This window comes from Gobio gobio, assembly GCF_949357685.1.
Source record: "Gobio gobio genome assembly, chromosome: 24".
In the NCBI taxonomy this organism is placed as follows: Eukaryota; Metazoa; Chordata; class Actinopteri; order Cypriniformes; family Gobionidae; genus Gobio; species Gobio gobio.
The window spans coordinates 19,515,686-19,541,984 of NC_137120.1; the positions used below are offsets into that span (position 1 = coordinate 19,515,686).

Here is a 26,299-nt window from a genome sequence, read left to right on the forward strand (position 1 = left end):
ATTTGACAGTTTAATATGTTGATCCAAAGTTGGCGCACTTTGAAGTCTTCACAAAGGCTGGACCATCTGCTTGGGGAAATCTTTCCCGATCGTGAAGATTCCTTTTGAAATTTTTGCAGATTCCTTTAAATTTGCCACACAACGGTAAATGTGACCACACCTTAAGGCAGCATTTTATTCCTTGCTGAGAATCCCAGGATGCATCACAATGAACTCACTGATATGGTTTGTTACAGAATGAGTCAAGAGAAATAATGACATATTTCATTTAATAGCGAAAATAGCTTCCAGACAAAATCACCCAATATTACTATTAGCGCTGTCAAGTCGATTAATTGCGTTTAATCACATCCAAAATAAAAGTTTGTGTTTACATAATATACACTATATTGCCAAACGTTTCTGGTTGCCTGCCTTTACATGCACATGAACTTTAATGACATCCCATTCTTAATCCGTAGGGTTTTATATGGAGTTGGCCCACCCTTTGCAGCTATACAACAGCTTCAACTCCTCTGGGATAGCTTTCCACAAGGTTTAGGAGTGTGTTTATGGGAATTTTAGACCATTCTTCTAGAAGCGCATTTGTGAGGTCTGGCACTGATGTTGGACGACAAGGCCGGGCTCGCAGTCTCCGCTCTAATTCATCCTAAAGGTGTTCTATCGGTTTGAGGTCAGGAATCTGTGCAGGCCAGTCAAATTCTTTATGGACCTTTCTTTGTGCACTGGTGCGCTGTCATGTTGGAACAGGAAGGGGCGATCCCCAAACTGTTCCCACAAAGTTGGGAGCATGAAATTGTCCTAAATGTCTTGGTATGCTGAAGCATTGACTTCCTTTCACTGGAACTAAGGGGCCAAGCCCAACCCCTGAAAAACAACCCCCACACCATAATCCCCCCTCCACCCAACTTTACACTTGGCACAATGCAGTCAGGCAAGTACTGTTCTCCTGTCAACCGCCAAACCCAGACTCCATCCATCGGGATTGCCAGACAGAGAAGCGTGATTAGTCACTCCAGAGAACATGTCTTCACTGCTCAGTGGTGGCGTGCTTTACACCACTGCATCCGACACTTTTCATTGCGCTTGGTGATGTAAGGCTTGGATGCAGCTGCTCGGCCATAGAAACCCATTCCGTGAAGCTCTCTACACACTGTTCTTGAGCTAATCTGAAGGCCACACGAAGTTTGGAGGTCTGTAGATATTGACTTTGCAGACAGTTGGCGACTTCTGCGCACTGTGCGCCTCAGCATGCACTGAACCCCCTCTGTGATTTTACGTGGCCAACCACTTCATGGCTGAGTTGCTGTTGTTTCCAATTGCTTCCACTTTGTTATAATACCACTAACAGTTGACCGTAGAATATTTAGTAGTGAGAAATTTTCACGAATGGACTTATTGTACAGGTGGCAACCTATCACAGCACCACACTTGAATTCAATGAGCTCCTGAGAGCAACCCATTCTTCTTTCACAAATGTTTGTAGAAGTCTGCATGCCTAGGTGCTTGATTTAATACATGGAAGTGATTAAACATTTGAATTCAATGATTTGGAGGGGGTGTGTATATTACTCAAATATTTAAGTTTCAGAGCAATTAAAATGTATGCTTACTTAAACTATACATTTCTTAACCTAAAAAATTTAAGGCAACTTATTGCCTGTTTTTTTTTTTTTTTTTTTTTGTCACCTTATTCGGGTTTACAGTGTAGAGAAAATTACTTCTGGACTCAAGATGGCTGAACTCAAGTTGGGTGATCACTGTTCCTCAGTTGTTTATTTTTCAGTATTGTACACCTGAAGTGTTTGTGTTGTTTTTAACAGAATTTATGAGTAGTCATCTTATTTTATGTAGTACTGGCCTATAGTAGAGAATTGTGGAAAACTTTGATGTGGTGATTAATTTTTAAGGTCATTTTGTTGAATGTGATGGGCTGAATGGCGAGGGTTTTCTGTTTGGTGACTCACACAGGTTAACCACTCGACCAAAGGGCGGCTGGGTGTTTTGTGTTATGCAAGCCTTATTTTGGGAAACCTGTGGGTTTGCTGGCCAACAGTGAGATAGGAGACTGGAAGTGCATGCTATAAGTCAAATGTCAAGATTGAACAAAGAAACACTGCATACTACTTTCATTACTGGCAAGCAGTAATATGAACCGTTTCATGTTACAGCATATAATATACAACTTACTAGAAACAAAATCATGGACCACTGCAATCACTTAATGAAGCGTGATACATTGATCCTGTAGAAATCCAGGCCACACTTCTGGGAGGCATGATCAGATCTGTATAAGCAAATATTGAACAAGTGTATGCTGTTGTTTATTTATACATATACTTGGTGCATAGAAAGCATGAAATATTAATTTACTCATAAATCAAAAACTGCCTTACTAAAAGCAAAAATTTCATAGGGAATCTAGGGCTTGTGTGTGCGAGTGTGTCCGTGTGTGTGCGAGACTGCGAGTGTGTGCGCGAGTTCTCCAGACTCATAACTGTCCTGTATAGATATGATAAGGCTCAGTGCTGCTGATTGTGTTGGATTGTCAATGAACACACACACATTGAAAGCTTTGACATAAAAATAGTGTACTTGTCTTCATGTTTTGCATGTTCTTCATCATTGATAGTTGTCTAGTTTTGTTAGTGGTATAAGAGTTGAGATTGTAAAGAATGAACATTGGGATAAAACCACCCGTTGTTGTTTTCTGCTTTGTGTCATGTCCATACAACCACAATTTTTTGTGGGCAATTTACGAAAATAAATGCCAACTAAAATGAGTAGGACTGTAGCTATTGAATATTTTAGTAATCGAGTATTCTACCAATTTTTCAATTTTAACAATTTCTACCAATTTTTGCGAGTAATCGCATAAGAAGTACTTTTTCTTTATTAAAGAGCAATACTAAATATACAAGAGAAAATAAGACGGGTATCTTAAAGTGAACAACCAATTTGTTTCCTTTTTAGAATGTTTTTTAGTTTTATTGCTGAAATTGCATACATTAATAACTCTGAAAACTAAACCAATTTAGTGTATTCAATTGCCATATTATATTCAAAATGCAAATATATAAATAAAAAATACATTTAAAACTACTATTAACTATTTAATTTACTATTAAACCTTAAACCTATAAATCAAAATAATAGTAATATAAATGCCTAAACATTGCATTTATGTTGTGCAAATTAACTTTCAAGTTTCAGCTTCAGCTCAGGCATGACACAAGCCTTCTGAAGGCTTTGTGGCTTTTGTAAGAAGCAAAATAATATTGGACAGGAAGGAAACTTGGAACAAGAACAAGAGTAGAGATGGGCATACTAGAGATGCGCGGATCAGCTCTAACATCACTGAATCAGCTTCTTAAAAACAAACAATCCACCCGCACATGATTTTCTCTGATTTAGATCTCCACACCCGATCATCACATTACAATTATTCACATTCTCAGTGTTAAGCGCAATGCTATCATAGCATATAAGCTACACTGAAGTAGGTTGCTTTACAACCCCAAATCAGAAAAAGTTGGGACAGTATGGAAAACGCAAATAAATAAAAAAAAGAAGTGATTTCTAAATTTACTTTGACATGTATTTCATTGCAGACAATATGAACACAAAATATTTCATGTTTTGTCTGGTCAACTTCATGTCATTTGTAAATATGCATCCTTTCCTGTCATTGAGACCTGCAACACATTTCAAAAAAAGTTGGGAAAGTAAAGCATTTACCACTTTGTAATGTTGCCATTCCTTTTCACAACACTTAAAAGACGTTTAGGAACTGAAGACACCAAGTGATGAAGTGTTTCAGGTGTAATTTTGTCCCATTATTCCTGCAAACAAGTCTTAAGGTGAGCAACAGTACGGGGTCTTCGTTGTCGCATTTTGCGCTTCAAAATGCGCCACACATATTGGAGACAGGTCGGGACTGCAGGCAGGCCAGTCAAGTACCCGTACCCTCTTCCTCCGCAGCCAGGACTTTGTAATGTGTGCAGAATGTGGTTTTGCATTGTCTTGTTGAAATATGCATGGACGTCCCTGGAAAAGATGTCTTCTTGAAGGCAGCATATTATGCTCCAAAATCTCTATGTACTTTTCAGCATTAATGGTGCCTTCACAGAAGTGCAAGTTACCTTTGCCAAGGGCACTGACACAACCCCATACCATGACAGACCCTGGCTTTTGGACTTGTTGCTGGTAACAGTCTGGATGATCCTTTTCTTCTTTGGTCCGGAGCACACGGCGTCCATTCCTCCCAAAAAATACCTCAAATACTGATTCATCTGACAACAGTACACGTTTCCACTGTGTGATGGTCCATCCCAGATGCCTCCGAGCCCAGAGAAGTCAACGGCGCTTCTGGACACTGTTAACATAGGGCTTCCTTTTGGCACAGTACAGTTTTAACTGGCATTTGTGGATGTAACTACGTATTGTGGTACTTGACAAAGGTTTGCCAAAGTAGTCCTGAGCCCATGTGGTGATATTGCTTATAGATGAATGATGATTCTTGATGCAGTGCCGCCTGAGGGATCGGCGATCACGGTTGTTCAGCTTAGGCTTGCGCCCTTGTCCTTTACGCACTGAAATTCCTCCAGAATCTTTGTATCTTTTAATTATGTTATGCACTGTTGAATGTGAAATATCCAAATCTCTTCCTATCTTTCTTTGAGGAACATTGTTTTGAAACATTTCAATAATTTTCTCACGTATTTGTTGGCAAACTGGCGATCCTCGGCCCATCTTTGCTCCTAAAGGATTAGACCTTTCTTGGATGCTGCTTTTGTATCAAATCATAATTACAATCACCTGTTGACATCACCTGTTTCAAATCACATAATTATTTAACCATTTTACCTCATTACTAGCCCTGAATTGCTCCTGTTCCAACTTTTTTTGAAATGTGTTGCAGGTCTGAATGACAGGAAAGGATGCATATTTACAAATAACATGAAGTTGACCAGATAAAACATGAAATATTTTGTGTTCATATTGTCTGCAATGAAATACAAGTCAAAGTAAATTTAGAAATCACTTCTTTCAATCATTTTCTTTTTTTTACGTTTTCCATACTGTCCCAACTTTTTCTGATTTGGGGTTGTAAAAAAAAAAACCTTCTTTGGCGAAATTACATTTCTTAAATAACCCAAACCAGGGTCGACAACCTATGCAACACACGGCGGAGTAACTGCTGGAGCATGAGGAAACACGAGAGATGTGTTTGTGTTTAATTTAGATAAAGTTCGTTGCACAGATCTAGGTTACATTTTGAGCTAATCATTCATCATAGTAACACAGCTTGTTTTATTAAGTTAGGAGCTATAAATAGCCTGTGATTAAAGTGTGAGATTTAAATTACGCAAATCAAAGAAAGCACGCAGCTCTGAAAGCACGAGCGCTGCGCATCACGCGCACACAACATTTACAGCTCGTTCTGCTATTTGTTGCGCTTAGCTGAGAACATTTTAATGTTGTATTTCGGTGATATCAAGTATATAATGTCCCGTTAAACATTTCACATACACATTACAATGACGGTGATGCATGTGCAAACTCCATTCATGCTGGCTATGTGTTTCGAGTGCTGGTATCTCTTCAGCTGACGCGCAAAGTTTTGTGAACTGCCGCAAATGAAGCTTATAAGCGTTTTAATTTTTCAGCGTTGCATCCTGAAGCTCAACACACAGTTGTCTTCATTTAAAAATAGCGAGACTAAATTATATTAGCAGTGCTGATGCCGCGCTCTCTCTCGCATTGCAGTCTCTGATCTTGAAATGAGCTGAAACCGAAAGTTAAAGAATGACACATTCATTGCGTTTTACCGTGAAATGAGAGTTCCGCGTCATTATTAAAATCAACAGATTTATCTCTCATCCAACCGCAATTTTTAGAATGTTACTTTTTATAACTTTACCCACCTGACCCGCGGATATAACTGCAATCCACGCAGTAGGCCTATGCACTAGTCCTCACGCAATATCTTTCTCCAACATGACCGTGTGTAGTTAAATGCACTACACAAAGCTTCGAGGCAAATGATTTTGCCTCGATGCTTTTTTGAATTCGAGTTAGCCTACTCGAGGAATCGTTTCAGCCCTAAATTAGTGTCTGCAAGAAGATTTAAAAACTGGAAATTTTCAGAGACAGGACGAGATATTCTAATGATTACTATGTACAAAATTTTCCAAACTCAACAGATCATGAAGTTTTAATCCAACCCGAGCCGAGAAAGCTGCGGCTCGTAAACATACTGCATTATTTCACCACAGGGTGTCAGTGCTCGAATAAACCGGTCTAAACTAGTGCGATGCTGAAGTGTGTGGCACCTGATACGAACCGTTATTTATTTGTATTAAATATTTTACTCACTATTCTGTTATTTTTTTAATTGTCAATAATTTTATGGTAATTATGTTTATGCCCAAATGCTTAATTAATAATCAAAGTAGTTGACTACTTGTAGTTGAATTAATTTAACTTGTCAACAAATTAATTAAACTCCACAGGTATGAAATATGATCACTAAATATGAAAAAAACAACAACAAAAAAACACTGTTAATAAGACAAGCACTACAGGTTAGTGGAGAAATATACTTTTTATTATTCAGAATGCACAGTTAGAAAAATATTTATAGGAACATTTCAGCAGGCTAATAGTTTAATAGTGTACATCTTTATTTTTTAACCCTAACCCTCAGTTGGACAACTTAAGATGGATTGTAAATAAATAAATAAAAAATGTTTTATCTTAAAAGCAAATGTTGCATTATTTTTGTAGTCAATATCTGTTAAGGGTTCTCTTGTTTATAGTGGGTAAAAAATTTGAATATTTAGTAAATGAGACATCAGCCAACTAAAACACTCTAAGGTGGCTTAAGGCCAGGAACTCTATGCACAAACGCCTACACAAGTGACTGACTTTTTTTTCACCATCAAAAGCTACAGCTAAGTTTCTGTAGCTAGAAGCATTTATTTTCACATACTTGCACAGTTTGTTTCAACCCTAGCATGTATCTTAACACTGATGTGAATCAGAGACATCTATGACTGGTAAGGCAAAGACTTGCAGAAACCTTTCTATCACGGCCTTGCCAGCGCCTGCGTCACATCACATGATGCTCCAGAGAGTCAGTCAGACAGGCTGAAGCCTCACGGCCCCGGGGCAGCAGGTGTGAGGTGTTCATCTGTTGTGTGTGTGTGTGATCTGCAGGAGCCCAGCACCAAACGGGTGAAGCCTCTGTCTCGAGTGACGTCGCTGGCGAGTCTCATCCCTCCAGTTAAAGCTGCTCCTCTCAAACGCATCGGACAGACACTGCAGGTACAGGCTTGACTCCACTGTCTACTCCATTCACTTCTGAGTTTCATCCATTCTGCTCTGATGGCGTAATGGTTATGAATGGTTCATTTAATATTTGAAGGCTTTTATTATCTAGGACAGGGGTTTTCATACTGGGGGCCGCAAATGAGTGACAGGGTCTGTGGAAAAGTCTAGAGAAAAACCATGAAAAATGTAAATTAATAAATGAAAAAGATAAAAAAATAAATAATTTATTAAATATTAAATTAACATATGATAGAATATAAATAATACAATTAAAACAAGTAAATAAATCAATTAGCATACTTTATTATACATTTAATTAATTTCTTATTTCTAAATTAGCTTAAAGTCTAGAGAAAAAAATGGGGGGGAAATTAAATAGATTAACAAATAAAAAAATGATTGAATGTTAAATTAACATATGAAAAAAACATATTGACATTTATTTTATTAACTGTTTTATAAAATCAGTGTGACTTTCGCAATTGTGCTGATATTCGGGGGGAAAGCACTTTTGCTCGTGTGATATTGCTTAACGATATCTTTTGGTGTAAGACCGAACTCGTGGGAAAAATGGCCCAATATATATTACATTTCGGGGTCATGTTAATGGCATTAGGCTACATCAGGTAGTGAAAGCATCCACACTCACGGTGTGTTTTGTTTGGTTTTCTACTCGACAATGTCAGTTTCCACAATGCTAAAACAATAATTATGATATTATCATAGACGATACATATCGTACACCCCAACAAGTAATAGAATATAAAAACAACAAAACAACAGGGCTTTTCACATTTGAACTAGTTAACCCTGGGTCATTCGTGTATTTCTTCATGTTTCACAACATGTAATTAACAATTAATCTGGGTATTCATATGCTGATGTTTCACACTGTACATTCCTAAAACCTGGGTTAACGTTCATTTTTTGAATATTTGTTGTGTGTATGCGATATGTTTACATTTAAGGCTCTACTAACATTGTGCGTCCTCATATTATGTATTGTCGACTGTACTATTAAATGTATACTGATTGGACTTTTTTGCAACTTTTATAAAGGTAAAAATTAAACAGTCTCTTCTTGACCCTAATTGTCATTTGTCCCCTCAAAGCTGAAACGACCGTAAAAGCAGTGCTAACCCAACTTCTAAATTACAAGTGTTACGTTCACCTGGCTCGAGGTGAAGCAACATAACAAAGGGGATGCCACAGATGGAACTCAATTTAACAAATAAACATTTAATAGAAAATAAGTCAAATGAATAATACAACAACACAAGAAAAAATAAAGAAAAGAAGAAAAACAATCTGGAACTGAAGAGGAAAGATGAATGGCCACAGTCCAACTCCACCATTCCTTTTGTACTCGCGGTCTCTTGACTCAAGCGCAATCACCAGTAACACACCACGCCTGTTCCTGATGCTCACGGAACAACGCCACCTGGTGTAAAAACACTGTAGACCGTAACACCTCCCCTCTTAAAACAGAGGCCCCTAAAAGGGAACTCTGCAAACACAAAAAATAACAAACTACAACAACAAAGTATGCACAAATTCGTGGGCTCCTGTACAAATGACACTTACCCCTTTTCTTCTCATCACCTACCCAAACTCCATCTTTCAGTGTTCTCAGGCACCTTGAAAACACTAAAACAGACAAAACGAAGATCAAGGTCAAATTACATGTAATAACACAGTTGGTTTTATTCATCCACCGGAGAACGGGACAAAGCATTAGCCATAACATTATCTCGCCCTCAAATATGGCGAATCTCCAAACTATATGGCTGTAATAATATAGCCCAACGGATGAGTCGTTGGTTAGGGCTTCCTAATGATTGTAAGAAGGTGAGTGGATTATGGTCTGAAAAAACAACCACAGGTATCGAACCACCACCCACATACACATCAAAGTGTTGCAATGCCCACACCAAAGCCAATGTCTCTTTTTCGATTGTAAAATAATTTGATTGATAGGAATTAAACTTCTTAGAAAAGTAATTAACTGGCCTATCAACCTCATTATCGTCCTTTTGCAATAGTACAGCTCCTGCACCAACCTGACTTGCGTCTACTTGGATCTGAAACACTCGATCCCAGCCGTGCTCAGCAGAAGTTTTGCATTCACAAACGCAGCCTGACAACCTGGACACCATTCAAACTTATTTTTAGCCTTCAACAGCTCAGTAAGCGGGTCAACTACAGGGTTTTTCCTGGGTCAAAAATGGTCTTCGGTGGTGTCTGACAGACATGGTCATCCACACACACAGTAAAAAAGTACTCTACCTACGTGATCTGTGAGCACAATACTGACAATACATTTAAAATAAATGCAAAGAAACCATTTGTAATTTTTGCTTCTCTTATTTTGACATCTGATTATTATGTATGATCTCTACCTTGATGTTGGTTCCTTTTGATCCTTATTTTTTACAATATTTACTGATAATTGTTTTGGTATATCAATATTAAAAAGTAGCATTAAAAAAATAACAAATAGCCTAATTTTCTACCATATACAATTTAGTCAAATTATCAGCTAGCTAACAACTTTGTTCTGGTCTCACCTAACTCCAGTCTACACTAAATTATATTTCACTACACATTGTCAACATAAATAAGGTGAATGACTGTGGATGATTAAACTAATTCTTACTATCCACTCTTGCTAAATTGTGTAAGCACACTTGTGTTCTCTTTTCAGAGGTGTTCTGAGTAAATGAATAAACTGATTCGTTCGTTCAGTGTTGGACGGATCAGTTGTTCTAACCAGTCGCTAAAATGATTCGATTCAAAGGAGTCATTGGTTCGCGAATCGGACATTAGCAAACGCATTGTGTGCGGATCCCGTCTGTTAGAACATCGCAAAAGATTTGTCAATACAGAATACACTTCATAACTGAATATAATGTTTTCCCGTTTATTGAAACTATGGTTTATGTCAGCTGGTCAGAGAAGAGTCAATGTTTTTTGAGCGCAGTTCACACCCAGCGGTAATTCAAGAAAAAAATTGTCCGAATGCGGCACGTGCAACATGGATTCGGTCTTCCGACCTTTTGATTTTGATTAATATGTGAAATATGAGCCAATATGTGAAATATGAGAAGACATCGACAGACAGAGAGAGCGCATCGGGGGGAGGAGCTCTCTGCTCATTCTCTCTGTCACTCATTTAACACGGCCGTATCACAAGTACAGCAGTCATCTATTCTACACTCATAAATCACAATAACTCATCAAATAAGGCTTTGGCGGGCCAAAAATTTGTCTTGGCGGCCGCCAAAAAAAATTCAGTGCAGGAAAAACCCTGAACTACAGTCGATTAATTTGCACAAAAATCACGATAATATCCAATCATACCTAGGAATCTCATTAGCTCCTTTTTAGTAGTAGGAGCGGGGAAACTATCGATCGCTCATACCTTTTCCCGTAGCGGACGCACTTCCCCCTGTACCACTATTCCCAAATAAGTCACTGTGGCTTTCACAAACTCACACTTCGCTAGATTTATAGTTAACTTGGCGTCTACAAGACGAGCAAACAGAGCGTGCAACCGACAACGTCACTTCTGACTATATACCGCAACGTCATCTAGGTACACTGCACATCCTTCCAGTCCTGAGACCACCCGATTCATCAGGTGCTGGAAGGTAGCCGGAGTGTTTCGGAGACCGAAACTCATCACATTGTATGAATATAATGAATATAAGGGGTAATAAAAGACGAGACTTCTTGTGCACGAGGAGTTAAAGGAACTTCATAATACCCCTTTAAAAGGTCGTTCCCTTTCAGTCGGCCACGTTCGACGTACGTCAGTTGTACCGATGAATTGGGATCACTTCAAAGAGCCCCTATCAGCTTCTAGATTTAGAGAACGGGCCAATGGGCCATTGGCGTGCGAGATTTGCATCTCGCGCTCCGCCCCGCGCCACGGGTATAAACAGGAAGCGAGAGCAACGCACTGATGTCATTCACTTCAGAGCCGAACGGCGTTGATCAAGAACAGACTGCTGCTTCAGCAAATTTCGAGAGTTGTACAGAGGGAGAAGAGGACGCTTCTGCTGGCGATAAGGCACACTACAGCGCGACCGTTCACCACTGCTGCATTAAAACAACTGCTGTTCTCACAGTAACACTGTTGGTCTCGTGAGGGCGTGGTTATCAGTGAGTGCAAACACAGGCTGCACTATTCCCTGTGTGTTGCCGCGGTTGTCCCTGGGTGCTTCAGCACATCTATAAGAGCGTTTTCTTCACAAAAGAGCAACACGGGTGTGACACTGCGTCTTTTTCAAGATGTCATTCCACCCGTGCGTTTCTGGATGCGGTCGTTCCCTCTCGCCGGCTGATGGTCACAATCGCTGTCTCACGTGCCTGGGCATACAGCACGCTGAGGCAGCGTTTGTGGATAGTTCATGTTCTCACTGCGGGAACATGACTATCGTGGCGCTTAGGTCGAGACTCGCCTACCTCCGGGAAGGTGGAGTCCCCCTCCCCATACCTCGATCTAGAGCTATCTCCCAAGATAGACCTACTTCGACAGATTTCGATCAGCGACTTTGCGCTGGTTCTCAGCGTCCCGCCCCAGTACCATTCTTCCCGGAGGTGCATGAGGAGCTTACCAGGTCGTGAACGACACCTTTCTGTGCCAGAAACAGACCTGGTGGCTCCTCACTACTCTTGACAGCGGGCAGGCCAAGGGTTACGAGACACAGACCGTTTCTACGCTTTGCATTCGACAGACGAGCATCAGTACAAAGTCCTGCCCTTTGGGCTGTCCCTGTCGCCCCATGTCTTCACGAAAGTCGCGGAGGCGGCCATTGCTCCCATGAGAGAGCGTGGTGTTCGCCTTCTCAACTATCTCGACGACTGGCTGATCCTTGCCCAGTCGCGGGATCAGTTTTACGAACACAGGGATATGGTGCTCCAGCACCTCAGCCAGTTGGGTCTTCGGGTCAACTGGGAGAAGAGCAAACTCTGTCCCGTACAGAGGATCTCTTTTCTCGGGATGGAGATCGACTTGTTTGCCATGACAGCGCGCCTCACAGAGGAGCGCGTCCAGTCAGTGTTGAACTGCTTGAATTCGTTCAAACGCAGCACAGCGGTACCACTGAAACAATTTCAGAGGCTCCTGGGGCATATGGCAGCAGCTGCAGTAACGCTGCTAGGGCTGCTCCATATGAGACCGCTTCAACGCTGGCTACACGACCGAGTCTCGAGATGGGCGTGGCACAGCGGATCCCACCGTGTCCAAGTGACGCTGAGATGCCGCCAAACCTTCAGCCCGTGGTCGGACCCTTCATTTCTACGGGCAGGAGTGCCTCTAGAACAAGTCTCCAGGTATTCTGTTGTCTCCACGGATGCCTCATCCATCGGCTGGGGTGCCACGTACAACGGGCTTGTAGTTTTGAGTCTGTGGACGGGCCCCCAACTGCAATGGCATATCAATTGCCTAGAGTTGCTGGCAGTTCATCTTGCTCTCAGCCACTTCAAAACGCCGTTCAAAGACAAGCACGTTCTGGTCCGGACGGACAGTACTGCGGCCGTTGCGTACATTAACAAACAGGGTGGTCTACGCTCCCGCCGCATGTCCCAACTCGCCCGCCATCTCCTCCTGTGGAGTCAGAAGCATCTGAGGTCCCTTCGTGCCATTCACATTCCGGGCCCGCTCAGTCGTGCGGCCGACGAGCTGTCACGGTTGCCGGTGCTCCCCGGAGAGTGGAGACTCCAACCCCCAGGTGGTCCAGCTGATCTAGAGTCGCTTTGGGGCCGCACAGATCGATCTGTTTGCCGCCCCCGACACGACCCACTGCCAGTTGTTTTATTCCCTGACCGACGGGACGCGGAGGATCTAGGTGACTTGCCACAGGCTGTGGTAGACACCATCACTTCCGCCAGAGCCCCCTCTATGAGATGGCTATATGCGCTGAAGTGGAACCTGTTCGTCGATTGGTGCTCTTCTCACCGAGAAGACCCCCGAAAGTGTTCGGTCAGATCTGTGCTCTCTTTCCTTCAAGACGGGTTGGAGCGAAGGCTGTCTCCCTCCACCCTCAAGGTGTCCTCTGTCTCCAAGCAGAGGATGGCCCACTGGATAGTGGATGCCATCTTCTTGGCGTATGAATCCCAAGACGTGCCCTGCCTGCTCGGGGTTAGAGCTCACTCCACCAGGAGTGTAGCTTCTTCCTGGGCTCTGGCTCGTGGCGCCTCGCTGACAGACATTTGTAGAGCTGCGGGCTGGGCGACACCTAACACGTTCGCCTGGTTTTATAGCCTACGTGTAGAACCGGTTGCTTCTCGTGTGCTCGCTTCCCATAGTCAGCAACACTGAAGTGCCAGTTTTAAGTGTTTTAAGTGTTTAAGTGTTAAGTCGGCTTGCTGCGGCACTCCCTTCCCCATGGAACGGATACGTGCGCTTATTTTCTCCAGTCGAGTTCCCCAGGAATTGGCGAACCCTGTTGAGTCCTCCGCAACCCGCGGCAGTCGGATGTGGTGGAGCGTCCGACCCCAGGTCTGGCACTTGTATGCATTGGTGGAACTTGTGTCAGGCTGGGTTCTGTATGTTGCGACCCCTACGGCGGTCCCATACGTGTATTCTCCACGGTACAGCTCCCTATGTCGAGCTCGTGTCTTTCCCTCGGCAGAGTTCCTCTGCCGTCTCAGTACGGTGTTGTTCCCCCGCCTGTAACAGGCCGGGGCCACCCCTGGGACTTCCATATGTTGCACTGCCCAAGGTCAGTTCATACGTGTATTCTCCACATGGTAACTCCCTCCAGGCATGATGTGGCTTCCGCAGCGTCCCTCCGGGCACGCTTTCCCAGCGTTATCCAATAAGTCTGCTGAGTGGGTCTTGCGGAACAGCAGTGTGACTTTCCCTCCGTGAATATCCCCGCCCGCATCAGAACGGAGTCTGAGAGGCACTCGCTGGGCGCTGGAAGTGGTAGTAACTGTGGCGTTTTCCAAAGGGATCCCAATTCGTCGGTACAACCGACGTATGGCGAACCTGAAGGAGGGAACGGAGACGTACGTCCTGTCGCCACTGTTCCTTACCATCACTGCATGGCCGAGTCACTAGTTCGGCTCCTCAGTGAAAAACGTCAGTGCGTTGCTCTCGCTTCCTGTTTATACCCGCGGGGCGGAGCGCGAGATGCAAATCTCACACGCCAATGGCCCATTGGCCCGTTCTCTAAATCTCAAAGCTGATAGGGGCTCTCTGAAGTGATCCCAATCTCCGTTCCCTCCTTCAGGGAACGAGGGTTACCATACGTAACCGAGATGATTTTAGTTACAAATTTAGCTGACCCCACGGAGTCAACACAATCTTCTATCCGCGGAAGCGGAAAAGAGTCTGGCTTCGTAAAGCTATTTAATTTTCTAAAGTCAGTACAAAATCTGTACGTCTTATCTGGTTTTGCGACCAGAATGCATGGTGACGCCCAACTGGAATAAGATGGTTTCGCAAGCCCAGCATTTATTAAGTACTTGACCTCAGCTTCCAAAAATTCTGCTTTTCAGGATGAACACAATAAAATCTCTGTCTAACGGGCAAAGAGTCTCCAATATAAATATTGTGATGTATCAGATCAGTACACGAAGGCGTATCGCAGAAAAGTGACAAACTCCATTATCAAACTGATCAGTTGCTTGCGACTTTCTTCAGTCAAATGTTCCAACATCACATCCAATTTAGCCAGTTGTTCAGAATTACAAAGTCGGGGTTGAACAATACAATCAGGCATAACGCTCTCACCTTCAGTGCAATTTAACTTCGCACTTGAGGAAGAATCACTAGCCTCTGAAACTACCGACACAGACTTTACTTCAGCACCAGGGACAGCGTTTTCACGTGACCGGCAGAAATACATTTTAACAAGTTCACGTGACAAAGTTGGGTAGATTTTCTCCTATCTGGCGTTGAAACAATATAATTTTGATCCGTTACCCGTTTCAGTACGCTATAAGGCCCTGCAAATCTTGCCAAGAAAGATGACCCAGTAACAGGAAGCAAGAGTATAACTTGAGCTCCGGGACTAAATTTGAGACACTCGGACAGACGATCAAACCAGGTCTTCATTTTCAACTGTGCTTTGACTAGATTTTCACTGGCCAATTTTCCTGCCAGATACAATCTACGTCGAAAATCATTAACATAATCAAAGAGATTTACAGGCATTTCAGGTTCAGTCACCTTATCCATCAGAAGTGACAACAGGCCTCTTACCTTGTGACCAAACACCAAATCGTTAGGGCTAAAACCAAGGCTCTCCTGAACAACTTTGTGTGCGGCTAACATCAACCAAGGTAGTCCCTCTTCCCAGTCTTTATTCAGTTCATTACAGTACGCTCTCAACAGTTGTTTTAACGTTTGATGAAAATGTTCGAGAGCTCCCTGGCTTTCAGGATGATACGCACTAGACAAAGACCAGCGCAAGGCAGATAGCACCATAATGCCAGAAGAAATTAAGAGCCGTCCCGTATCTAACTAAGAAAATCAACTAAATAACCTCAACCCTAGTCTTCAGCATGCCCACATGCAGCTTAACGGCAAATCCGTCTACCCGCATCCGACTTACCAAAAACAACAAACTAAAACAAACATTTTTAATAAAAAACAGCGTCACCGCTCTACCCCCTAACACTGCAGTTCACGTGGCTCTGATGATCTAATCATTCTCATTAATACTTCTTGGCAATTAGAGTACAAATCTGTCTTACCTCTAGTCATGCACAACAGGAGTCAACCCCCACAAAGTCCTAATACTTTGACTGCAGGACGATGTTTTCCTCTCCAGCCCCAGCAAATTACCAAATAATAAAAAAAACTAACTTCAAATGTTCCATGTTGCTTTATCCCCAAGAATAATATTAACCAAATTATTACTTACCAAATCAAACTAATCCAATTACCTCTCACATAACTGTTTAACCGAATTACCATTTTACCAAGGCTTAACAAAAATTTGACTGAGCCTCTCTCAGTCTAATAGACGAGCCCCCATTATGTTACGTCCACCTGGCTCAAGGTGAAGCAACATAACAATGGGGAGCTCACACATGGAACTCAATTCCACCGCTTACAATGCCGGTCTCCTAACGGGGGATATGAGGGAGTACAAAGCTTCATGTTACGCCCTCCGGCGCGCCGTTAAAGCCGCAAAACTCCGCTATAAAGACAGAGTGGAATCTCATTTCCAACTCAACGACTCCCGGCGGATGTGGCAGGGACTGAGGACCATCTGTGCTTTTGGAACTAAATCCTCTGCAGAGGTGAGAGCTGATCCGTTGCTGGTGAACGAGTTAAACTCTTTCTACGCTCGCTTTGATGGTAATCGCGGCAGCGCGACTCCGGCGAGTGACGCGTCAGAGAGAGTCCCTCAGAGCAGCAACGGTCACGTGATCTCTGTCTCGGAGGACGAGGTTCGGAGGGCACTCAAACGTGTGGATGTCAGGAAAGCTGCTGGGCCGGATGGTATTTCAGGTCGTGTTCTGCGGTCCTGTGCTGATCAGCTCGCAGGGCTCTTTACATCCATATTTAACGAGTCCCTTGCTACATCTGTTGTCCCCACCTCCTTCAAACGATCCTCCATCATCCCTGTACCTAAGATCAGTAAACCCTCTTGCCTAAATGACTATCGTCCAGTGGCTCTCACATCTTTAGTCATGAAGGTCTTTGAGAGACTCATTAAAAACAACATTTGCTCCTCCATTCCTGACACTTTGGACCCTCTTCAGTTTGCCTATCGTCCCAATAGATCGACTGAAGATGCCATTTCTCACGTCCTTCACTCCTGCCTCACTCACATCGACAGCAAAAGTGGGAACTATGTCAGGCTGCTATTTATTGACTATAGCTCAGCCTTTAACACCATAGTTCCCATTAAGCTAACACACAAACTCCTGGATCTAGGCCTGAATTCTTCTCTCTGCCTCTGGATTGAAGATTTCCTCACTGGCAGACCCCAGGCGGTGAGAGTAGGCCAGTTCACCTCCACCTCCATCACCCTGAGTGTTGGAGCTCCACAGGGCTGTGTGCTGAGTCCCCTGCTCTACTCTCTCTACACCCATGACTGTTTGTCCACACACAGCTCCACCTCGATCATCAAGTTTGCTGATGATACTGTTGTCCTGGGTCTCATCTCCAACAACAATGAGACGGCATACTTGGACGAAGTGGAGCAACTGACATCATGGTGCCAGGACAACTGTCTCTCTCTGAATGTTAACAAGACCAAAGAACTGATTGTGGACTTCAGGAAGAGACCGCATCGGTCATACTCCCCTCTCATGATCAGCGGGACACCGGTAGAGAGAGTGAGCAGCTTCAAATACCTGGGTGTGAACATCTCCGAGGATCTGACCTGGACTACACACATCCAGACACAGGTGAAAAAAGCCAGGCAAAGACTGTACCACCTGCGCCAGCTGAGGAAATTCAGGGTTTCACCAGCCATCCTGAAAACTTTCTATCGAGGGGCGATAGAAAGTGTCCTGACTCAGTGCATCACAGCGTGGTACGGGAACAGCACCAGTCACGACTGCAAAGCCCTGCAAAGAGTGGTGCGCTTATCCGAGCGCATCTCAGGCTCAGCTCTCCCGTCTCTGCAGGACATCTACACCAAACGCTGCAGAGGTAGAGCTACCAAAATCATCAGAGACATAAATCACCCTGCAAACTCTCACTTCACCCTGCTGCCATCTGGTAAGCGCTTCCGTAGCCTGATGGCAAAGACTGAAAGACTCAGGAGGAGTTTCTTCCCCCAGGCCATCAGACTCCTGAACTCAGTCACGTGACTACACTTCACCCCGCACACGCATAAACATCCAGTTTATACATTAACATTCACATACTGCCATTGCACTGCACTTTACGTTCCTATTGTTACTGTGTAACAACCTGTAATAAACCTGTTTGCACATCATACTCCTGTTTGCACATTATACTCCGATTTGCAATTATACCTATTGCATGCACATCATACTTCTCTATATATAAATATATATATATATTATGTTAACCACTTATTTTTAAGTCTACAGTTTATCTCACTTATCATATCCACTTACTTTATATTTTATATTTTTATTTTATTTTTTTATTTTTATCTTATTTCCTATTTTTATCTTACTTGATTTATTTATAACTCTACTTATGTTAATACTTTTTATTCTAATTTTATTCTATTTCTATTTTAATTTCCCTTGTGTTCTTGTAACTGTTATTTGCACTGTCCATGGAGCGGACCTGTTTACATTTCACTGCCAGTTGTATATTGTGTATATAACTGTGTATGTGACAAATAAAACTCTTGAATCTTGAATCTTGAATCAATTTAATAAATAAACATTTAATAGAAAATAAGTCAAATTAATAATACAACAACACAAGAAAAAATTAAGAAAAGAAGAAAAACAATCTGGAACTGAAGAGGAAAGATGAATGGCCACAGTCCAATTCCGCCATTCCTTTTGTACTCGCAGTCTCTTGACTCAAGCGCAATCACCGGTAACACACCACACCTGTTCCTGACGCTCAGTCTAGAACACGGAACAACGCCACCTGGTGGAAAAACACTGTAGGCCGTAACACAAGAGTAAAGCAGGGTTTAGAATGACGATAACCCGGGGTTAAGCGCAAGCCCAATGTGAAAAGCCCTAATCACTTGGCATTACATATACATTTATGCATTTAGCAGATGCTTTTATCCAAAGTGACTTACAAAGGAGGAACAGAAAACATGATCTTCAGTTGTATTCACAGTTTTTCCCATTCTCCTTCCTCTTTAGCGTTCCATCAGTTTCCGCAGTGACTGCAGACCAGAGGTCATGGCACCTCGGACGTGGGGCCGGCAGATCCCGCCAGCCATCACCAAACGCCGCGATAGCAAGCTGTGGAGCGAGACTTTTGATTTAGGCCTGGGACATATGTTGTCCTCCAAAGAGATCAAGAGACAAGAGGTGACTTCACTACAGTCAAAACCATCACTCAACTGTATTTGATGATACTATATTTCTCAATTTCTCACTGGTAAAGACTGGATCAGAAAAACTGAAATCTTTTATGAAACCAAAAATCTCTTGTTGAATGAACCTCATTCTAGGCGTTCTGTACTCTATTTCAATAGAAGTAAGATTTCACAATTCTTGTTACACGGTTTTTTATATAAAAGTTAGTGTAAATATTGACAGATCAATTTAAAACAATTGCACGTAGCCTTCAGGTACTTCTTAATGAAGTAAACATAATTAGCCTAATAGCTGGATTAAATAGTCAATAATAATGAACGAAAAACAAATGACAACAACAGAACAAATTAAAACAACGTAGTATACATACTAATTAAGTAAACAGAGTTTTTCTGATATCTAGCAGCAGTGTCATCAAGTAAAAAAATACTACTTTTATATCTTTTTGTCAGCATTTTAATGAAAAGTTCTTACAATATTTTATATATTACAGAAAGCACAAATGACGGCAAACTCAATTCATATTCACGTGTTTATGTGTCCATCACCATCTATGATGTCATTAATTTTTGACACTACACTATTGGTTATGTGCTGCTAATTAACAGCGTGTTAAAACAACTAAAAATTAAAACATCTTGTTCACAGAATCCCCAACTCAATTAAACATCACAGTCTTTCAGGGAGATCGGGGTCATTTTTGTAATAGATGAAATATCTTTTAGTTATCTTTGTCACGGGTGGCTTTACTGATACTGATAGATGCTAAAGCTTTTTACATTTTAGTTCTGATGTCGATACTGGTATCATGTACACGTACTGGATACCATGCCAAGAAACACTGACTACAGAGCAAACAGAGATCAGGATGGAGATACCCGATATTAAGGCTTTAAATGTATCTAATTAATAGAGTATTAAACTATTCCAGAATATTAAATGTACACAGATCAGAAATAACATTATAGGTGAAGTGTATAACTTTGATTATCTCTTCATCACGGCACCTGTTAGTGGGTGGGATATATTAGGCAGCAAGTGAACACTTTGTCCTCAAAGTTGATGTGTTAGAAGCAGGAAAAATGGGCAAGCGTAAGGATTTGAGCGAGTTTGACAAGGGCCAAATTGTGATGTCTAGACGACTGGGTCAGAGCATCTCCAAAACTGCAGCTCTTGTGGGGTCTTCCCAGTCTGCAGTGGTCAGTATCTATCAAAAATGTCCCAAGTGTCAAAAGTGGTCCAAGGAAGGAACAGTGGTGAACCGGCGACAGGGTCATGGGCGGCCAAGGCTCATTGATGCATGTGGGGAGCAAAGGCTGGCCCGTGTGGTCCGATCAAACAGATGAGCTACTGTAGCTCAGATTGCTCAAGAAGTTAAAGGGTAACTAAACCCTAAACCAACTTTTTTTAGTTAATAATCTGTAATACTGGGTGTAACGAGGTATGTTCGTTTCGGGGAAGAAGGAGGCGGGAACCGGCGAACAATAAACAATAAACTTTAATCAAATAAACAAACAAACAAAGTGACAGTAAAAGCGGCAGCCCCTCACGGACGACTGCCGCACACATACATAAACAAAACGTAAAAAAAATACAAATTAAAATCCAGGCCTGGTCCTCTCTCGTCCTTCACTGTCGTCGCTCCTCCTTTATACTCCCGTCACTCCTCCGCGAGAGACGAGGCCAATGCGGCACGCAGCTGGCGCTCATCATCATAATAATGACCGCGGCCTCGTCCCGCTCTCACGGTCCCTCAGCCTCGCTGCTCGCCACACTGGGGCTTTATTAAAGCAGCACTAGGTAACTTTTCAACCTTTATAATATATTTTCAAACCTCTTGTGATGATACATCGACTTACAATAGGTTGAATGACACGTCTGCCATAGCCTGACGGGGTCTGTATCGTTTTTAATCGTACTTTTAAACTTCGGGTTTCGGGTAGTAACCCGAGAAAAAAAAGAACTACGAAATTCGGCTGCTTTACAGCATATACGTCACTTCCACCCCCACTTCCTTAAATTCGGACGTGCGACGGTGCGAGCCCAACTATCATTTGTTTGCCGAATGTTATAGTCATGGCCGAAGCAGCACAGAAAAATAAGAAAGCAAAGGTTTTGTCGGAGGAAAGCAAAAAGAGGAAACGAGAAAGTGATCAGATTAAAGGCAGGACGAGGATCAACATTGGGACAGCGTTTGCTCGTTGGCGTGAGATGGAGGAGGAGGGGCTACATTCTTGCAAGTAAATACGTAAGACGTACAAAATCAAAATTTAGGATACCTAACATGTCTGTGATATTGGTTTATTTGTCTTGCCTCAAGCTATAATGCAAATCGATTTTTCAAATTTGCAGATTCATCTATGGTAGCTTGATATTATAATATTGACGATATATGGTTATTACCTACCACTCAAACATTGAATTGAAGTATCATAGATTCTGTAAAACGGTAACCAATAGACTAGGCTACTATAATGACGCTGGCTTGTAAACGTGAGCATCGCGATCATTTGGCGTTTGAAAAAAAATAAAACCCATGAAATTATATTCAAATGACATGCTGAAACATATGCCACTGTACCTGGGATGAAAACATTTCACACGCGACGCAAGCAGAACACCTGCATGTGAACTCCTGCAGTGTTCAGGGCTATCATGGTTGTCATGTCAATAAATGCACGTGCCATGCATCCCCTGATGTAGGATGACAGTTTACGACAGTAGTAGAGGACAATACTGTTTCCCAACTGTAGGGGGACCCCGAGAGCAAAACCTACCTAGTGCTGCTTTAATGCTGTTCATTGATTCGAGTAAATGTTTTGACATATGAGTATAAAGTGATTTAATTCTATAAAATGGTGTAAAACCGCCAAAGTGCTGCCCTCTTAAGGTTGAACTGTGGCTACTGCAGTTGAATTTTCCTATTGGACGTTGTGGTACATCGTGACGTAGGATGGTACTTCCAACGGCTCACTATCAGCGCCCCTAGCACGAGCTCACCACGCCCTCAGAAATGTTTCCCCCAATCACATGAGGAGAACGGCTTCACTCCAGTATGAACTGTCATGTTACATGAAGTAGAAACATGAATGAAACTCACTTGACACTTGCTTTAACATTGTAATGAAGAAAATACGGTTAAATAATGCAGTTGTCAGTACACGTCAGGCTTTTCTTGCTATAGTATTGCCGCCCGTCATGTGTACAGATCATTTTCATACATGAGACGCGCTTTCAAACCCTGCCACGCAAAGTGGTTGCCTCGGTAACGAACGCCGTGCTGGCGTATATAGTCTAACTTATTTGAGGAAATCCGTTTATAATAGGCTTTTAGGTCTGAACTTATTGATTCAGTTAATTTGAATGAAAATACATCGTATGTATATCAGATATCTGATCTATTTTTTGTGGCATTCAGTGTAAGGATTTGACTGTTCATAGATTAGGTCAGTTCTCTTGCGCTGCTGCTTCATCGTCTGCATCGGGAGTTAACGCAGTTTGAGCCAGCGGCTCGCATTGATAAGGCTCCGGGTTTGTGTCTACAGACCTTTCACCTTCCTCCACTTCAGGTGAAGGTAGGAGAATGACCACTCTGTTGCAAAGCTGGCGTCACTCCAGTCATTCTCCATCTTTGCGACTCGCGAGTCAGACAGCTGTCAATCAACCCGTCACCGCGGGTCTCAGGTGCACGCCCTCCGCTCAGCCCCGCCCTCGGTTCGTCCCCTCTGTCTCCAAAGGGGTCTGCCCACTTTTCCAGCATTTTTAAAAAATTGTCAGTGGGTGGAGTTAAGCTCTGAGCAGGGGTTTAGTTACCCTAATGCTGGTTCTGATAGAAAGGTGTCAGAATACACTGTGCATCGCAGTTTGTTGCGTATGGGGCTGCATAGCCGCAGAACAGTCAGGGTGCCCATGCTGACCCCTGGCATGTGAACATCAGAACTGGACCATGGAGCAATGGAAGAAGGTGGCCTGGTCTGATGAATCACGTTTTCTTTTACATCACACATGGATGGCCGGGTGCGTGTGCATTGCTTACCTGGGGAACACATGGCACAATGTTCTGCTGGGAAACCTTGGGTCCTGCCATCCATGTGGATGTACTTTGACACGCACCACCTACCTAAGCATTGTTGCAGACCCATGTACACCCTTTCATGGAAACGGTATTCCCTGGTGGCTGTGGCCTCTTTCAGCAGGATAATGCGCCCTGCCACAAAGCAAAAATGGTTCAGGAATGGTTTGGAGCACAACAACAAATTTGAGGTGTTGACTTGGCCTCCAAATTCCCTAGATCTCAATCCCATCGATCATCTGTGGGATGTGCTGTGCAAACTTTTTATATTCTTTTTATATTCTAATATTCTTTGTTTTTCTACCCAATATTTTTACAAAAATTACAAATGCAATGAAAATTCTAACCAGAGATGCATGTGATTTTTCATACCTCTCGCTGAAGTTCCTCTTTCTTTCTTTTTTTTTTTCTTGCCTGTCATCTGTTTGTCAGGCCATCTTTGAGCTGTCTCAGGGAGAACAGGACCTGATTGAGGACTTGAAGCTGGCTAAGAAGGTACCCTCTGCTTTTCTCATCAGCAGGAAAACTTTTTTTTTTTTTGTCAAGTTTCACCCCTGGCTCTTTGTTTCTCCAGCACAAGCATTCCCAAACGTTTGTGTCAGCTCAATGCCTTTGACATAAAATATTTTCTTGTAGTACCTCCTGCTTTAATATTTCCATAATTTTAACACATTCTACAATTCATTATTCAATTAATAATTAGCTTTTAATCAACTCACGAACCCCCATTTGGGAAACCCTGCTCTAGCATATGTGATTATGTGGTGTTTGTTTCAAAGTTCTATCCTTAGCGTTACATTTTTCTGTAAGATTTCCAAATACTTCCTCAGTTCTGCCAGAGTAGATTTGAATGTTTGGGTGTCTTCTGTCTGATTTTGTTATTTCATCATAGGCGTATCGCGACCCCATGCTTAAGCTGTCGATTATGATGGAACATGAACTCAATCAAATCTTCGGCACGCTGGACTCCCTCATTCCACTGCATGAAGGTGAGCAGAAGAGGAAGCGCTCTGTCATCTGTGTGTGTTCCTGCGTGTCCTAACCAGACACAATGCAATACATTTACTGCTGAATCTGTTTATCCAAAGAGAAAAAGAAAAGCTGTCCGATCTACCACAATAACAGCAAATCAGAACACAAGTAATCAAAATTGTACAGTAAGCCAATCATGTCACCTTTATTTCTATTGCACTTTTCACTAAGTGCTTCAAAGCAGCTTTACAGTGATGATAGGAAATTAATTTAGTTTTAGATGAAAAGCTAAAGTAAGTTTTTGATTGATTAATTTCTGTTGTAAAAACTGATTTCAAAATGTAAAAACGCATGTAAAAAAATATTGCACAAAATGAAAACAATAATGTAATTATTATTATTATTATTATTATTATTATTATTATTATTATTATTATTATTATTATAAGTGTGAATCAAAAAAATTAAAATGCATTTAAAAAAAATAAGCATGATTTAATCTCTTACTGTACATCTCGTGTGTTTTGTTCATAATTTAGACTTTTTCAATCTAATTTCAGCTTTTTATCTCTTAATTAGGACTTTATGATAATTGAAATGAGCTGATCAATTATATAGTTGAATATTTAGTGCCCCCATCTGAGCAAGCCAAATTTCAATCATGATGCCACTTATTACATGACTGCTTATATATGTAAATGGAGATTGCAGAAGAAAGAACGGAAGATCACACAAATAAATACCAGAGCATCTACAATCAGATCAGCACCTTGTCCTTCCAACAAAATATCCAAGTTTCCATCCAAAGTTGCGAATTTAACTAATGTGCAAAATTGAAATAACGCATAAAACATTTGTGAATAAAGCATCCCGTGTGTTCAAGAGAACAAAATCATCACTTCATGGGAAATTGGCCCAAAATATTGGTTATATATATGTGGTTCTTTTTTCCTCCATCGTAAATGAGTTGCGTGTCAGAGAGTCAGACGAAACGCAATAAACACCATCATGTTCTTTGCATTCGGATGCGTGTTTGGGTACGCAATCATGTGAGACGCTTCTGGGAGGGAATTAAACCAAATCATCTTGATGACAGACTTTCTCTGCATCCGAAAACCTAGACAGCTGACTTGTTGCCTCACTGCCTTATCAGACAATGGCTTGTAAAGGCAGCGTTGGTGCATGAAGGCACCTCACGAAACTAATTTCAGACAGACTTCTTAGGCAGTTTAACAGTTTAATGATCTACAGCAAACTAGAGAGAGCTTTGGTGAGAACTAAACACAAATTGAATTACTACATTAGTAATTTCTCGCTAGAAATGACTTCAGAAGTGGAAAATGTTGGTAAAACATGTACATTTACACACAAACTGACCAGCAAACACAACTCTCGGACGCCATCTTTTTTTTTCAGTTCAACTGTCACAGAATGGGAAGCACAGGATTGTGGGATATCAAAGGCAGCGAAGGATACAAATATGCTGCCTTCAAAAATCGATCAGATGAAGGTATCTCAGGAGACAGGAAGTGAAGCTAACATTAGATTCGGACATGCCTTGGTGCCTTCCTGCCTTGAAATGTGTCCTCCGAAGGCAGCATTTTCCAGGTTTCGGACGCAGCCCCACTTTCCTGTAGAGTTTAGCCAACCCTAATTAAAGACAGGTGAAGCTAATCAAGCTCTTCACGATCACTTGTTGAAAATACACAGACAGGTGTGCTGAAGCAGGTTGGAAATAAACTTTGCAGGACAGTGGGTCCCCAGGAGCAGGGTTGAAGACCTCTGCGATAGACCAATCCTTTGTCAATGTCATATGTTATGTCACACATGGATGTGGTGCCAGAAAGACCCAAGCTGTTTTTCTGTGATCTTGTAGATTTGCTGAGTCGACTGCGAGAGGCCAGGAAGCCGGACGGCTCAACCGATCATGTGGGCCTTATTCTAGTAGACTGGGTAAGATCA

The 26,299-nt window shown here is 42.2% G+C and overlaps 1 protein-coding gene across 3 annotated transcripts in view; it reads left to right on the forward strand.

Moving 5' to 3' along the window:
* Positions 1 to 26,299, forward strand: part of arhgef3 (Rho guanine nucleotide exchange factor (GEF) 3) — a 175,024-nt gene that overhangs the window by 118,583 nt on the left and 30,142 nt on the right. For all 3 annotated transcript variants that reach the window (XM_079808301.1, XM_079808302.1, XM_079808300.1), the window contains 5 exons: positions 7,222 to 7,329; positions 19,114 to 19,284; positions 23,798 to 23,860; positions 24,258 to 24,354; positions 26,214 to 26,290. In XM_079808301.1, coding sequence (XP_079664427.1) covers positions 7,222 to 7,329; positions 19,114 to 19,284; positions 23,798 to 23,860; positions 24,258 to 24,354; positions 26,214 to 26,290 — 516 coding nt within the window. The remainder of the gene's footprint in view (positions 1 to 7,221; positions 7,330 to 19,113; positions 19,285 to 23,797; positions 23,861 to 24,257; positions 24,355 to 26,213; positions 26,291 to 26,299) is intronic.